A 16,613-nucleotide genomic window follows, 5' to 3' on the forward strand; every position below is an offset into this window, starting at 1 on the left:
TGCTAAATATGGCTTGTACTGACACAAGAAAGAAAATACAATTGTATCCAAGCATATATCTTATGTTTGCTTAAGAATGATTCCTAGTAGTAAAATGTTATAAATGTGGGTTGGTTGTTACACTGAAGTTAAACTGTAGCTTGAAATTAAATAGAACTATATGAAATGAGTATAAATGTATGCAGAGTTCTCCTACTCTGACTTTTCTCCTGTGTCATGTTGGAATACATAGAGGGATACAAATTTTACTTTCATCTAATTAGCTGCTTAAGTGGATGTGAAAGTACGAAAATCTTAGGTTGAGAAATTACTTGTATATTGTTGAATTACTATATATTGAATTATAATTGAATTACTATATATTGTTGAATGGAACCATGCTATCATTGTCAGAGTGGAAAAGAAAGCATTTCAGCTCTTTGAAACTTTGTATATTGCTTCATGTATTTTGTTGCGAGAGATGGGCCTAAGGTAGGGTGGGGATGTTGCTGTATTTCAGACTCTAGCATTTAACCTGGACTAAAGTTCAGGCCATCTTCACAGAATATCTCAAGACTTGAAATATCAAGTCTTAAGTGGAAGGCCGTTGGGGGCGGGATTCAGATTTTTAGTCTCTTTTCTACAATGAGTAAGACTTTCAGTAGTAACCAGATTAACTGTACAGTCTGTACACAATGTGCACATATAAATGTGTGTGTATAAATTTTTGTTATAATTTAGTCAACTCTTGCAGAAGAAAAATAAATTTTAGTCTTCAGGTTTTTAGATACTGTTCATTTTTAAATACTGTTCTTGTTGGAGTTTCAAGAGTTTTCTCTGAATTGCTCATATAAAAATCTAAGTCCAAGCTTTGCTCCATACACCTTTGCATTTGTTGTAGTGTCCTGTTATTTGTTAGACTTCAGGTTTTTGCTGGTTGATCCATGCTACTAATGACTTTTTTTTTTCTTGAGCAATATAGGAAGAATTTGCACTACCTGGAATGTCAACAGAACTGGTGAAGCTTAATTGTCAGCTTTAATAGTTGTGGGTTGTGTGACTGAAAGCTTTTGCAGCAGATGTGGTAAAGCTGCTGTAGCTAAGGGTTTTAAATGAAACATGCCATACATAGTAGGACAATGCTCTTTCAGAAAGGATTCTGTCCATCTCCTCCTCATGCATAGTAAATTTAACCCTGTTTTTTAAAAGGTGAAAACAAAATACACTTTTCTATCTGATTTCTTGTGGATTATTTTATGGGTAACATGAGCAGCCTAGGGGCCATTTTTTTATTTCTAGTTTGGAGCAGCACCTTTTTTATTTTTTTATCAGTAACATCTTCTATGTGACAGCTATCACAGTGCACTGTAGTAAGCTCATGTATTTTACTTATTGGGGCTTAAGCTAGGTAATTTTTAAATTCTCACCAGGAAACTTGCAGTAAGTAGCAACTTAAATAACATATTCCTGCCTTTGAGGCATCTTTTAAGTGATCTGTTAGGATTCCAGTGTTTCTGTTTCCTACTGTTATAAGATTCTCCTTTGTCTCTGGTTCCTTGGTGAATTCTTAGCATAGTTGCTCTTCGGGATATAGCAAATTCCTTTGGGGAGGAGGGGGTGGTTCTTGTGTGTAGCCATTTATTAATAGTTCAGAAAATCAGTTGCATCTACTGCTTTAGATAGTGATATTCCTGTTTTGCTGTATTCCTATTTGCAATTAAAACAAATAAACAACCTTTTCAGTTTTTCTGCTTCACTTCTGATACTTGCATCTGCTTCTAATGGAATGGGTTTTTTTCTGATACAGTTGATGTCCACCTCTTTCCTTTTCCTTTCTTCATCTCTCCCTCCATCCCAGTTGATAGCAGTTTACTTAGTCAAAAGAATCTGTAATGTTTAGTTACACTGAAGGTCTACCCCTTTAAAAATGGTGAAGACATTCAGAAAACACAACTTGGGAATGCATTGTTTACTTCTGCAAACTTGCCCATGAATGTACTTGCTCTAAAATACTGATTTAATTTAAAATTCCAGTTTCTAAAACTAGTGGGATAAAGTATCTTGTGTGAGCAGTAACATCCCTTTAAAATACTTGTTGATTTGAAATACATGAGGAAAAAAACTCCTCCTTTTGGAGGAATTCAGTTTTGTGTTTTGATTAGAGCTGTTTGCTGTTTAAACCATTGTAACATATTGGGCTAAACAGAATTGCCTTGAGCCGTCAGGGTCTGGCTTCATAAGATCTAAAGAAACCTCCATCTGGGCCTATGGTGCACTTATGAAGCATTGCCTTACCTCTGTAGGCATAATCATGGCACCTTAGAACCATGATTTTTTTTCTTGGCTTGCCAGGTTTTCTGCATTTCTGTTTAGTTCAGGTCTACGCCTGTGAAAATGGTGTAGATTTGGGATGTTCAGTTTAGCATTCAATTTCTTCTTTTAATGTGTTTGAATAGCTAGGAGACTTTTAGCTTTTTTTGTTACAAATGAGCTATGATGGGCTCTCGAATGCTTTCTGCTCTGGCTGCTGTTGCTCAGTTAGGACAACACGTTCTCTTCTGCGTTTTCTTTTTTTTTTTTTTTTTTGAAACAACTTAGTTTCATGCTCCAATTGGCATCTGAAGAATTCGTAAGCCACCAAAATAAATTTTCTCAGGGAAGGAGATTCTTAAAATAAACATTACTTTTGCTTTATCATAAACTGTGAAAACAAACGAAGGAAAAATGCAGTTAGTTAGGTAATACAGCCTGCTTGGAAACGGTTGAAAGGAGAAGGAAGCTAAAAGGTATGAGGAAGTTGTCAGAATCCTGGGTGAGGATGCTGTATTGTATAAATGAGTCTTGAGAGTGGGCAACAAAGCAAGAGAAAAGTAGGTAGTGTAACCTACTAACAACATATTTTGTTTCATTTTCAATGGCAACTTTTTAATTTTCATGGAGTTTTACAGTAAACTCAATTTCTGTTGGTAAGGATCAATTGGGGAGGGGATGCAGAAAGCAAGCTGCTTCCTAATGGCAATGAATAGCAATTAAAGCCTTTTTACACTTTCAACTTAGTGTCTAATATTTTATGTAGTAATTGTAGCTGTACATATTAGAGAAATTTTGGTGAGAAGACGGTAGTTTATTTGGTGAGGATGTGAAATACGGGAAATAAACTGATATAAACAATTTTAAACCATTTCAACCTCCTGACAGTAAAAAAATCCAAAGGTTTAAGCTTTGTAATTTTTATTATATTGTCACTTCTTGTTTTAACTGTTGTCATGTTTTCATTATTCCATTAGCAGATCTGTATTGTTTGTTACTTCTTGCTCTTTGCTTTACAGTCTTATAAATATCAGATTTAAATGGAGAGAATGAGGCTGGCATGGAAAAGTCAGTCCTATTTTCTGGCAGGCATTAGGGTGTAACTGATGATGAGCCCTCATATTTGCCACTTTCAGTCATAGTTTGGTGTAATAAGTTTCTTTTACATCCCACAGGGGTTTTTTGCATTTGCAAATGAAGAAAAGTTTTCTGAAAATGGATGGATGGTGTACAATCCAATGTCTGAATACAGGAGACAAGTGAGTTATTAAAGTTGCAGTTGCCTGGTGCTTTCATATCTGACAACTTATATAGATGAATTATTGTTTGTACATTTCTCTTATCAGCTCTTTTGTGGGGGGAGCTGAGAATGGGAGAAGATGGAAATACAACTTGAAAAAAGTGAAGAAGAGAAATAAAACACTGGAACCTTTAAAAAAAATTAGAATGTCACAGGAAGGTAGTCTTTGCTCTTTGAAGGAAGTTATTGATACCTCTTACAATGTGCCACTGTTAAGTGAGCAGGGGGCTGGGAGAATGTGCCAAATATGTAACTGCAGTGTCCTAAATGTAGATTTTATTTGGTCTTTGATTTGGTCTACTTCTTCCTGAAGTGAAAGGGAAAAAAAAAAGCAGCTTATTTTAGAAACAGCATTGCTTTACAGAAGTTATTTATATGTCTGTTAGTATTCTACTTTGCTCTTTAGGTGATTTTAGGAAAATGTCAATGAAAGGGGATGAGATATTGAATTTTAAAATGTCTTTTAGACTATTTATTTTTGCTTTAAATATGACATGTTTTTTAAAAACAATTTAAATAGCAAACAATAAGGATTTCCTTCGATTTTTTTTTTCCCCTCCGTAGTTTTTTGGTTCAAGGTTTAGAGGCTTAAGACCCAAAAAAGGTAAAATACAAACACCCGCACAAACCCCACTGTGCATGTGTGGAGGGCTTATCAGTCTTTCTCCGTTTCCTGGCTACTGTTTGTGAAATGCCTTACTGAGCAGACTGCAACTAAAAGTTATGTTTCTCAATAAGAAAGATACCCTGAATCTTATTTATAACCTGAAGGCAGTATGAGGCTACAGGGAAGAAAGATTGAGGTGAAACTTTCTCCCCCGTCTTCTCAGGATCGTAGTCTCTTTTTAGCAGGCAAAATGGAAAGGCAGAGCTTTGAGGGAGGAGAGAAGGCAATTTTCTTTCCTCAATCCCACAGTTAAAGAAATATGTCTACTAGTTTTAATCATTGTTTTGAAACTTTTTGTAAGAATAGAGTTGTGTATGTAAGAGTATATGAGACATCTCTGCAATTGTTTAAGGCTGTGAATCCATCAGCAGTGAGCTGTTTTGTGTGGTCTTGTAATCTTTTTTCTTCTATTGTTTTGAAACACTACTGTAGTTAGGTTAAATTGGTAGGTTGTTGCCACCATGTGGCCATAATGTCATGTAAAATTCAAGAGTAGATTTATTGTTTGTACAGCCAAAAGTACCTTGAAAAACTTTGTGTTACATTTTAGGGACTGCCTAATGAACGGTGGCGAGTAACTTTTATTAATGAACATTACGGACTGTGTGACACGTATCCGTCGCTCTTAGTAGTGCCATATAATGCAACAGATGATGATCTCAAGAAAGTTGCTGCCTTTAGGTCCCGAAATAGAATCCCGGTGAGTATTATGTGATGAAAGTTACCTTATAGTGTAGCTAGTTTTAAGTATGCATCCAAACAACTTTTTGCTGAACACAACACAGAGGATGCTTTTTTTGGAAATGGTTACAGCAAAATAGTTTTGATTGGCTGGCGGTTTTTGACTGCTTGAAATTAGTGTCTTGGCCAAGCCACATTTCCGTTTTTCCCCCACAACAATCACCCATTCCAACTTCATCGGTTTTAACTTGACTTTTCTAGTAATGACTGCCAGCATTGCAGATGCCCTTTTCTTAATGAAGTATGAGCCTTAGACTGCCATCTGTACTAGTTTGCTGACTACTGTTGGATAAGTGCACATAAAAAGTGATAGCAAATGTTATCCTCTTGTAAGCAAACCATGTGGCATTTAAACATACTTCCAATGGTCAGTCCTAAACTAAGACTTCATGCATAGTCTCTGTAGTGAATTCTTGGGCTTTTTAGTCCTTTAAATTGGGCTGTGGAGTTTAAGATAAACCCATTTGACTTTTCAGTATATTTCTGTAACTAAAATTCTTTGAGGTAAGAGAATTTTTATGTATTGGCTCTTTATGGCACTATAGAAAATATTAATTTCTATCACAATACAATCTGTTTTAACTAATATTTCCATTTGGCAAACTCAGAAGAGGTGCTAGATTCTTAGCTAGTATCAGAAGGCTGCCTTGAATCTCAGTTAATTTCAAACAGATGTGAAACTCAGTATGATAAGTCTTTATTAGAGATGGTATTTACTGACAGGCTAGGCCTATAATTATAAATTTACTATATACATTACACACATATGTATGTAAAATATATATGTTAAATATATAGTGTGTGCATGCAGTTCTTATAACCTAGCTGTATCTTCTCTGTCATATCAAAATTCATGACAGGGCTTTTGTATGCCTGCACAGTGAGAGTCATTTCCTTGGTAATAGTAATTTTATTCTTGTCAGGAAATAACCAATCATACTCAGCCGTACACACACTGACAGGTCTCGTTTCTAGATATACAACTTAGGGTTGTATTTCAGGAGTGAATACTTTCTGAGGATTTTTTTTTTTTAACTCTGATGTTCTTTCACTCTGTAACCCACCACTTTCAGACTGGGTGGGAATACTCTTTCTTAATATTCTTCAGTGATGAAGTTGGAGTTTTTGCCTGCTTCTTGGGGTGCTTACCTTTAATCTCTTGCACTGCAATCTGTTCCCTGGGCAGCTCACTGTCTCTTGTTTGTGGTAAGTCCCCTCTGGCTCAGAAGAACAGCAACGGCAGCATGCGCTCTGTTCCAGTGTGTCCTCTTTGTAAAGAGGGCTGAGGAACAAAATGTACTTTAAAGAGAAGGGGGAACATTCAAGATCCTGCAGAAAGGTTCAACTTTCCTTCCTTATCCAAAAAAAGGGAAAAGTTGTTCTTGTAGAATTGGAGCATCTTAGTCACCGTTTCTACAATGAGTTCATTCTTCTGAATTGTTTCTTAGTTTCAGCAGGCATTGCTATGTTTGTTTCCAGTTTGCTTTTCAGAATTATTTGTGCAACCTAAGACTTGTAGGAAAATATTAAAATACACTGGATTATATAGGTAAGTATAATTTCAGTAAGTTAAATATGTAAGAGAATTAACTCTTTTAAAGATTATTATTAAGTTTTATGAGACTAAAGTGGAAGCAGATGAGATGTCTGGGGATTATCTTTTGAAGAAATAAAATAAAAAGTGTTAATTTTCATATTATCTATTTTAAAGAATGTAACTTTAAATTTTAAGTTGTAATTTTTTAATAGAATGTATTTCTTCTGATGTGTTTTTCACTAGGTTCTGTCATGGATTCATCCAGAGACTCAAGCTGTTGTTATGCGCTGCAGTCAACCCCTTGTTGGAATGAGTGGCAAACGGAATAAAGATGATGAAAGATATCTTGATATCATCAGGGAGGCTAACGGGCAGATCTCAAAACTGACCATCTATGATGCTAGGCCCAATGTCAATGCAGTCGCAAACAAGGTAAACAGATGCTTAATAGCCTTATTTGGGGTGGGGGGGTGGGTAGGGAGGAGACTTAGTTTGAAGTTTTCTGTGAGGAGGTTTTTGGGAACAGTAGTAATCTTAATGTAGATAAATGTATATAATCAAACATATGTTTACATAATCAAATACTGCAGCTCAAGGCCATGAAAGGACATGAGTGCCTAAAGCAGGTCATACGCAGGGTTTCAGGACTATATGTGGATTTCCAGACATGCTTTACCCTGTCCGTTACCAGTCAAGCACAGATCTTAGCATGGGACTGAAATCAGGTATGACTACACTCTGCACTGTGAGGCAGATGTAGGCTGAGCTGTAGAGCATGTTCTCTGTTGGAATGACATGCCACCTCTGTGCAAGCCACAGTTCTGCTTCATATCCTCTGCGAAAATTCTGTGCTGGAAAGGCTGTGTGCATAAAGCCAAGCCCACTGACAGGCATCCTTTGTTTGGTTCTTCCTAACCATTACATGAACCACTTCAGACCTATCCAGGCATCCAGCAAATAAAGAGAAAGTGATGAGTAAGTTAATTTGGGGGTTTGCACTCTAAACAGCAGTATGGGTATGATCTTGGATACCTAGATGCCTGTTCTTCCCTAGGTCCCTGTAGGTGGTAAGTGTAGTAACAGAAGTAGTGTTTCCATCTGACAAAGTGACCATTTCTTTGCTAATCCACAATCAAAGCCTAAATGGGATCAGAATCATAGAGCAGCCCAGATTGGAAGGGACCTAGAAAGACCATCTGGTCCAACCTTTCAAGAAGAAAAGGTGTCCCTGTGCCTTGATTGCCCCCCCGCCCCCCTCAACTCTGAGGACCACGTTGTTCAGGCATACTCAGATAATGCTCGTCACAGTGTGTCAGTGTTGTGTTTGGCACAGAGCACAGCAGACATGGATGTGCTCCATGTTTATATGAAGAGCCTGGTTAGGGAGAGGCGGTGAAGGACACAAGTTTAATTCTTTCTTCATATGAGAATGTACCAACTTCACTCCCTCCATGTCTAGGATAGTCCCTTACTCACTGAACTTCAAGCACAAATGAAGTGGATATGCTCTTCAGTACTTACTAGTGAAGTTGTGTGTCTGCACAGCAAAGAGCATGAGAGAGATGAGCTCAAGAGGGTTTGAGATCTTAGTGAAACGATGAGCGTGCTTATCTGGGAGAGAAAGAATTCTAGCTTCTGAATAGTTTTATTGGCACAAAATTAACACTAATTTAGTGGAATGAGTCCTCTTCAATGTTTGTGCTGAAAGGAATATGAAATAGTAAAACTTGTTTGTGTATAGGAGGTTTATATGGAACAAATGTTAAGTTGCTTCAGAATTCAAGAGGGACAATAATGTTAGTGTTTTGCTCTGTGCAACTTAAATGCATGCATCTGTACCTTTACAGCCCTCTTCTCTATAATAGAGAATATAATTTATTAAGCAAGAAATAAGGCTGCTTTTTTTTTTTTTTGTATAGCACACATTCTTTCAGAGACTTGATCCTAGGGGCTGTTTGTCTAGGTTTTAATCTGATGGTTCATATTTTGAGGGTCTTCCTCAATTTCTTGCATTTTACTCTACAAATTGCATTATCCTCTGCACACTGAATTTTTATGGGTGAATAAAACATGTAATCCTTCTGTTTGCTTTGTGCAAGGAATGTCAATTCTTACATTAACTTAAATTTTCCCCCAGTTCTTGGACAAACTCAGATTTTTACCCCATTTGTTTCAAAGATGTATTATGCCCAAACCTTATACACACATACTTATTGAAGTATGAAGCACAGTTTTCAGCTTTTTAAAATGGTCTACGTATTTCACTCGTGTTTTAATTAACTCCTGATATTTCTAAATATGAAATTCTCAATCACAGCAGTAAAAGCAGTAGTGTGCATTTCTGGGTCTGAGGGACAATGACATACAGAGTGCAAGCCAGCGTTGATCAGCACTGAAAAAAGTTTTCTTGAACAGCTGTGAAGATTAGTATAAGCAAAATCTTGGGCTACACTACTCATGCATTCCTGTGTTCTTTGTACATAGGTCAAGACCACACAGTCAGTAGAAGTTGCAGCAGCCCTGATGCTAAAATTACAATCACTCCTCACCAGGACTTCATAATACTCAAAGGAAAGAGAAAAATACAATCATTACTTCTTTTAGTGCAGAGCCTGGCAGCTCTGAGAATACCCCCACATCTGAGGAAGGAGATAGAGAGCATAGAGTAGAGATACTGTGCTACTATACAGAAATGTAGGTGGTACCAATGGGGAAAGGCCATACCATACTTTAGGTTGTTGTCTGATGTGTAGTTGGTGGCTGTAATGGCTTATAAAGGCAAAATTTATTTATCACAATTCATGGCATGGCATGTTTTTGCTGTCTGCAGGAAATGCTGTGATTTTGCAGCTATCTTCGGAAAACCTCATCAGTGGTGCTGTGTCCTAAAATATGTGTGGCTTTTCCATTTCCTTTTGTGACCAGGCATATCCTCTGCTGTGGTGGTGATTAAATGTTTGGAGAGCACAGCAGTAGAAGAGACTTTCTACTTATGTGACTCTTTAATTTCTTAACGATCTAAATACGTGTTTAGTTTTCAGCAATAAAATTTAATGTTAGAAAAGTTACTTTAAACTTTAATGTTATTACTAATTTACTTCTTAGAGGCAGAATCTAAGATTGTTGAACTTAATTCTTAAATTAAATGTAGCTTATTCTTAACTGAACTCTTAAATTTAATTTTACTTGGCCAAACACTTTATCATTTTTATCTATTTCAATATCAGTTCAATTTTAGTAGTAAATAACTAGGCAGGTTAAACACAAAGAATTTTAATTTTTTTTTTGTAGCAAGTTTGCACTGATAAACCTGAGGTTTGCTCTCTTTAAATTAGTGGTGTAAAGAAACAGACAAATCCTTTTGACTGTATTTCTTTCTAATTGGTACAGAAACAAAAAAATGAGCAATTTTATTCCCTGGAAGTTGTGATCTAGTATGTTATGAATAATTGCTGTTTTGTGTGATGTACTTTACATTTTAATTTAACCTTAATAATCTGTCTAGGAAGTACGTTGATTTCTTTTGTATTCAGAATCATGAGTTTGTTTAATCCTTGGTGGGAAAAGTGGACATAAATGAAGAAAAAAATATTGACATTGTAATGTCAGTTGGTCAAGGAAAAGCTGTTTCCACCATGAATCTCAAAAGTAATGAGGAAGGTACAAATGTCGTCTTATTCTCAAAGCAGTCTGAGTCCTGACTGATGTGCTGCTGGCCCACTGTCCCTTACCTGGCTAGTTCAATCCTATTTGAATGCCTTCAGGCCCAACAGTACAAACAACCTCTTAGCATTAATCTAAAATAATTAATTTTCCCTTTTAAGGTTACTCCCTTGAGGTTTTGAAAGGAACTAGGCTAGCTGGAGCAACTTGAATGTCTTTCTGGCCATGTGTTATACTTAATACACTTTGTCCCTTTGGACAAGGGAAAGCCCCCAAGTATTCTTCTCCAGCATTTGCCCCTCCAAAGCTTGTATCTGAGACTGATGTTTTAAACAAGCAACTAAGATCGTATATTGCCCAACTACAACATAAAGTATAAATAAAATTCAGTCCCTTCTTGCTCTGTTGAAAAGCTGCTACAACAGTGTATATATGACTAAAGTTAATTTTAGATCTCTTGTTTGTAGGCAACTGGGGGAGGATATGAAGGTGAAGATGCATATCCCAATGCAGAACTTTTCTTCTTGGACATTCATAATATTCATGTAATGCGGGAATCTTTGAAGAAGTTGAAGGACATTGTTTATCCTAATGTGGAAGAATCACACTGGTTGTCGAGTCTGGAATCAACCCATTGGTTAGAACATATAAAGGTAACTTTTCGCTGTTTGTTTGAAATAATGTTTGTCCAAATCTGTCATATCAGACTTGCTTTCTTTGCTAGACTTTGAGATAGTCCTGATATGGAACACATCAAACTACTTGAACTAAAAAACCCAGCATCACTGAGTGTTGGCTTTTTGCCAACTAGTCTTAGACTATGTTATGAGCTATCATTACTAAGCAACAGCAGGTGAAATTCAACAGATATTGTCTGCCCCAAGTCAAATGTCAGACTTTAATAGAGGAATGCATTGTTAGTCTGATTGTCTTTACATGTGTGAGAACTGATTTGTTTCTAGCAATACAGGACTACAGATAACTGTCATTGTGAAGGATTAGTAATTACTTTAGTTGTCAGTATGTATGTGACTCCTGTGTGAATTATGGTTTTGTAAATAAATATTGTAAATTTATTTGTAGATTTTGTAATCTTCATCTTGTAGCACAAATAAAATACTTAAACTGGTAATTCACCAGTGTTCTTACTAGTTGACCTTTGGACCTTTTGCTTCAAGTACAGCTGTGCAAAAGTATTTAGAGTATTATATAATGAATCCTACTTCATAATATTTTCATTTTAAGTTAATATTTGGAAAATAAGCATATTAGAAGGGTACAAGTTCCTTTTTCCAACAACAGAGATATTTCAGTAATTTAGTTCAAAGAAAGGAGCCAAATGAAATACAGAATTTTTAGAGAGTATATCCTATGGCAAATCCTCTCTTTCTTTAAAAAAGAAGCTTATGTTCTTCGGTTTATCAAGGTTACTGTTTTCTGCCCCATTTTTTAAGAATTTGCTATGAGATGAATTAGATCTTACTAAGGGATTAGGGAACCAATCTGTTTCCCTATTTTTATACAAGAAATTTACTTGATCTCCTAGAAAATTCTTTTCCAATTAACTACACCATGCTCTTTAGGTCTTTTAATGGAAACAGTATCAATTTAGATACTGTGTAGATACAAAGAAATCAATTTATTTTTGTTCAAATGATAACACTAATCTGTGTTGTTTGGTGTCTGTTCCTCTTTGCTAGCTTGTCTTGACAGGGGCTATTCAAGTGGCAGACAAGGTATCCTCAGGAAGGAGCTCTGTGGTGGTTCACTGCAGTGATGGCTGGGACCGGACAGCACAGCTAACGTCGCTGGCCATGTTGATGCTAGACAGCTACTACAGAACAGTTGAAGGCTTTGAAGTTCTAGTGCAAAAAGAGTGGATAAGCTTTGGACACAAATTTGCATCGGTAAGAATTAGAAGATAATTGCAAGGACCATGCAACACTGACATTCTAAAAAGCTTTTAATGTTAAACTTACTGTGTTAAGGTTTGATAATTCTTTTCATTATTTTGGAATTCTGATTTAAAACATTTCCAGGTAAATCTGAGAAGAGCTGTTGTTTTTGGACCTGTTTGGTTAATATTTTTTTGCTATTCTTTGTCTGAGAACTCATATTTTGTCCTTTACACCCTTTTAAAAACACAAGGTTGCTAGGGTTACTGTGGTTATTGAGCAGATAAAATGAGAAGGCAAAAAATTATGTCCTCCCAAACTTTTCAGAAGAATGCTGGGACATGAGGCTTCTCTCTCACCCTCCCTTTGGACTATTTTGAATGTCATGAGAAGCAGATGAATGAGTCTGGCCAATGTCTTAAGTGATGTTTTGAATGCTTCTTCCCAAATTTTCTAAACTTGTCATAATAGCTCTCAAGAGGCTCTCACTGGTAATGCCGCCTCTAGTTCTGTTCAGTTGTCTTCTGGATGCTTAGAAGATAAAGTAGAAATTGTCTATAGCAATTCCTTAATATCCTACCCATGTATGATGCAAAGTCAAGGGTGTTTGTGTTAGGAAACTTTTCAGAGTCTTAGTGGAACTTCTCTTAAATTTGGCAGCTAACCATTTAACCAGGAAATCTATATGAGGAACCTAGAGAAGGAGAACAGCAGGGAGAGTGTGCTGGGATATGTAAACATAAGTTGGGAGCCTTACAACAGTGTTACTTGTTGATGCTGAACCTTGTAATTCACAGTAAGAAGTTTCCACACCTTCAGTAGAAGTTATTTGCACAGTCAATTTGTTCCTAGTGGAATATTCTAAACATATTACTTAATATTGCTAAAATTGGGAAAATAAGCAATCTGGAAAAATCAAGAAATGGAAAAATATACCTATGTGTGTACTTCATGCCCATTTTACATTTGCAAGAGTGTCTCAGTCATCTGGAAATTCATGTATAGCTACTCAGCATCAATCACTGCACCATTTAAGTGTGCTTGTAGGCTGTGGCAATCTTTGATCTGACATTCTAAAGGTGCTTTGAGGCTTAGGAGATTTGCATTTTGATTGCTGGGAGTGATATCTGCTGTAGTCCAGTTTTTTGTGTACTTACCTGTAGTGTGCTGGTAGTGATGTGTTATATAAACCTTTTGAAGTATTCTGCCTTGGTACAGCCACAGGAAAACACTGGCTTGCCTTTTTATTCTCATATTTTATTTTGTATCTTTAACAAACGTTATAGTCATGATGCAGATAAAATTAGATTGTATAACTAGGAGACTTGTAGTCTAGCACATATGTTATGGTTTAACACAGAGCTTAAAAAGAGAGAGCTGTGAGTCCTTTACCATTATGAATAAATTCGAATAATCTGATTCTTTTTATTAAACCATTGATTTTAGTTTGAGTAATCAAAGGAGTTTGTTCTCTCTCAACAGGTAATGTTTTTCTCCTATTAGTGAGGTAGGACTCTTACACCCCTTCCAGATGACTAGCTCAGTCCACTGGTTCATCTCTGACAATGTAGCAGCAGTAATGGTGACTTAAATAGCTTGCTTTTGCTTAAACTACTATTTTATTTTCCCAACTTGCTCACTCAAGTAGTAATCTTTGGAAATGGTTGAAGCCACTCGCCTTTAGCCATCTGCTGTTTTCTGGGAGTACTGTGTATTTTGATTTGATGGGTTGTTTAGCTTGTGGTGGTCCTTTTCTGGAGTGTTCTGTAGAATAAAAACTGATAATGCAAGCAGAAAATATTTTGATCATACATGCTTTGTTTTAGTTTGGTAATTATTTGATAGAACTGTTGAAACTAACAGTGAGGACTAGGCATTTTGGTGCAGTTAGCATTTCGTGAACCTCATCTCTGAAACTTTTGTTGTTATGCCTTCCCTCAAGTTGGGGAGTTGGAGAAGAGTAGGGTGTTTCTTATATTGTCTGGGTTAGAGTAAGCTTCATGTTTTCATGTTACCAGGGTTGCAATTTGGATGTTTTAATAACAAATAACTAAATAGTAGACTACTTAATAGTTCCTCTCTGTATTTGAAGTGCACAATAAGTTTCCTTGTTGAAAAGGAATTCCCTACTCCAGCTTTTCTATGTATAGCGAACTTAGCACACTATCCAGATGATAAAATTGCATGTTATGTGGAATGTCATTCTAATAGTGCATTCTAATATAAGAAATATGAGACATAGACATAATTATAGATGGAAAATACTCAAACATCCTAAAACTGCTAGCCATAGTGAAAGTGGAAGGACTTTCACTCCTTACTGAACGCACGTATGACTCTGTTAACAGATGCCACGTATTTTAAACCATGAAAACTGGAGAGCAAGGAGGCCAATGTGTTTGTCTTCCCTATAGTGCTTTTCTAGTCATTTGCTACTGTTGTCTGAGTTCAGCTACAATCCCTCATCTCACTCTCTTTCCTGCCATTCAATTCTATTATTTTAAACTGTCTTGCAAATCATTGTACGGAGTAGTGTACTGGTTTTGTCATTTTTCACGTCCTTAATACATTAAGCCTGCTATCTTACAGGCAGATAGACAACATCTTAGTTCAACATACATGCTCTTCTTTTGCCTCCTCTGGGCAAGTATATTCAAGCAGAATTATGGAGTTAATAGAATCTCTTTTCCCTGAACCTCTTATCTGTCCTCAGCTATCAAATATGAAAAGGAAGGAAACAGCTTTTACCAAACCTACTTTTTGTCTGTGGGGAGAATTCCTTTGATTGTCACTTTGGACTCCTCAGAATAAGCGGCTCACCCAAACTTTAAAAATGTGCATTAATTTTCTGTCAAGAACATGAACATTTCTTTAAGCTCACTCATATTCCCTGCCTACCTCAGGGTGAATCTTTAGGTTCAAGTGTGGAAGGAGAAGGGTTAGGAGAATCTGTCTAGATCGTTTGATGATCCAGGTTCTCCAGTGACTTAAATTACAAAAGATGACAAAGTATATAACTTGGCTTTTGACAACCTTATTACATAAATGTAGTTCAAAATATGTCTTGATTATTCGCAAAGTAATGGACACTTTAACAGTTCTGCTTGTCCAATAACTAGCAGGTTTTTATAACAAGGCCAGTTATCACCTTGGAATTTTTCTCAGACATCTTTGGAACAGCTTTGCAGTATTTCTGTGTATCTGAATCTCTCCTCCTTGGTGCAAGAACTGATTTTGAAATCATAAGAACAGGTTGCTCTATTACAGAAGCATTAATATTTTAGTGCAAAATAAGAAACTGTCTATTGGCTATAAAATAGACTGTTTTGGTTAACAGGAGGCTGTATTACTTCATTTCAGAGAATAGGCCATGGTGATAAAAATCATGCTGATGCAGACAGATCACCCATCTTTCTCCAGTTTATTGATTGTGTGTGGCAGATGTCTAAACAGGTATGTTAAATCATTCTTCAGAAGGTAACATTGTTAAGAGATTACCGAATTAAAAACCTAGATCTTTATTTAAAAAAAGAAGTATTTGAAGAGGACAGCATACCCCTCTGCTCTGACACTGTAGTCAAAAAGAGTGTATTTACTTTTAAACCATACCATCTCTGTACCCTATTTCTAAAAGTGGTATACAAGCTGTAGTGATGTTGCTTAATATGCCATTGGCTATGCATGCAAGGCTGGTGTGCCTTGGGCTTCTCAGAAACACATTGAGAGATGTGACCCAGCAGAATGCTTTTACAGGAATTGCATCCAGCTATCTTAATAGGGTCTGTTGTTTCATTTCACTATTTTTGTGAAGCTGTCCCCTGAACTACAGGGACAAACGTTGTTTTGTCAAAGCTTGAAAAGGAAGCTTGGGAGCTGTTGAGTGCTGTGATTTAAACGTTGTATTTTCAATAAGTAATGAAACAAAGCCACAGACTTAGTCCGTTTAGGGCCAAGGATTAGGAGCTAAACCCTTATTTCCCTGTATGGTGCTGCACTATAAGGAGTGCACTATGGATGTCTTATTCTGTCTTGCTAGTGAAAATGTAACTGTAACGATTCTGTATTTTATTCTTCTTTTTAGAAATTAAAGGCAGTTAGTTCATTTTGAGAAGAGTTCTTTTCAGTGACTAGTTTGAGAAAGTTGAACACCTCATGCCATCTGAACACTTACTCTGCTATAAAGTATATGAAAGTGTTATCTTAAAAATTATTTGTAGATGTACTCAGGCTTCTAAACGCTGCCTTTAGCCTCTTCACCAGGGTATGTGCATCTCTCCCTGCTTTTACGATGTAAAGAACGAATTTGTCTTTTCTGTTTTTAGTTTCCTACGGCCTTTGAATTCAATGAGCAGTTCTTGATTACAATCCTGGATCACTTGTACAGCTGCCGGTTTGGTACTTTCTTGTATAACAGTGAGTCTCTTAGAGAAAAAGAGGTTAGTCAAACCACTGATTGTTTAATTGTATTGCTGTCTTGACTCTAGACGATTACAGAAAGTTTTGGTTGCATTGTATTTGGTT

At 36.4% G+C, this 16,613-nt stretch overlaps 1 protein-coding gene across 8 annotated transcripts in view; it reads left to right on the forward strand.

Annotated features, from left to right (window-relative positions):
* The window catches only part of MTM1 (myotubularin 1), a 47,036-nt gene that overhangs the window by 24,301 nt on the left and 6,122 nt on the right, over positions 1-16,613 (forward strand). For all 8 annotated transcript variants that reach the window (XM_072876962.1, XM_072876967.1, XM_072876969.1 and 5 more), the window contains 7 exons: positions 3,465-3,548; positions 4,807-4,956; positions 6,778-6,966; positions 10,665-10,850; positions 11,898-12,104; positions 15,453-15,545; positions 16,415-16,528. In XM_072876962.1, coding sequence (XP_072733063.1) covers positions 3,465-3,548; positions 4,807-4,956; positions 6,778-6,966; positions 10,665-10,850; positions 11,898-12,104; positions 15,453-15,545; positions 16,415-16,528 — 1,023 coding nt within the window. The remainder of the gene's footprint in view (positions 1-3,464; positions 3,549-4,806; positions 4,957-6,777; positions 6,967-10,664; positions 10,851-11,897; positions 12,105-15,452; positions 15,546-16,414; positions 16,529-16,613) is intronic.

The sequence above is a fragment of the Ciconia boyciana genome, chromosome 12, assembly GCF_034638445.1.
Source record: "Ciconia boyciana chromosome 12, ASM3463844v1, whole genome shotgun sequence".
NCBI lineage: Eukaryota > Metazoa > Chordata > Aves > Ciconiiformes > Ciconiidae > Ciconia > Ciconia boyciana.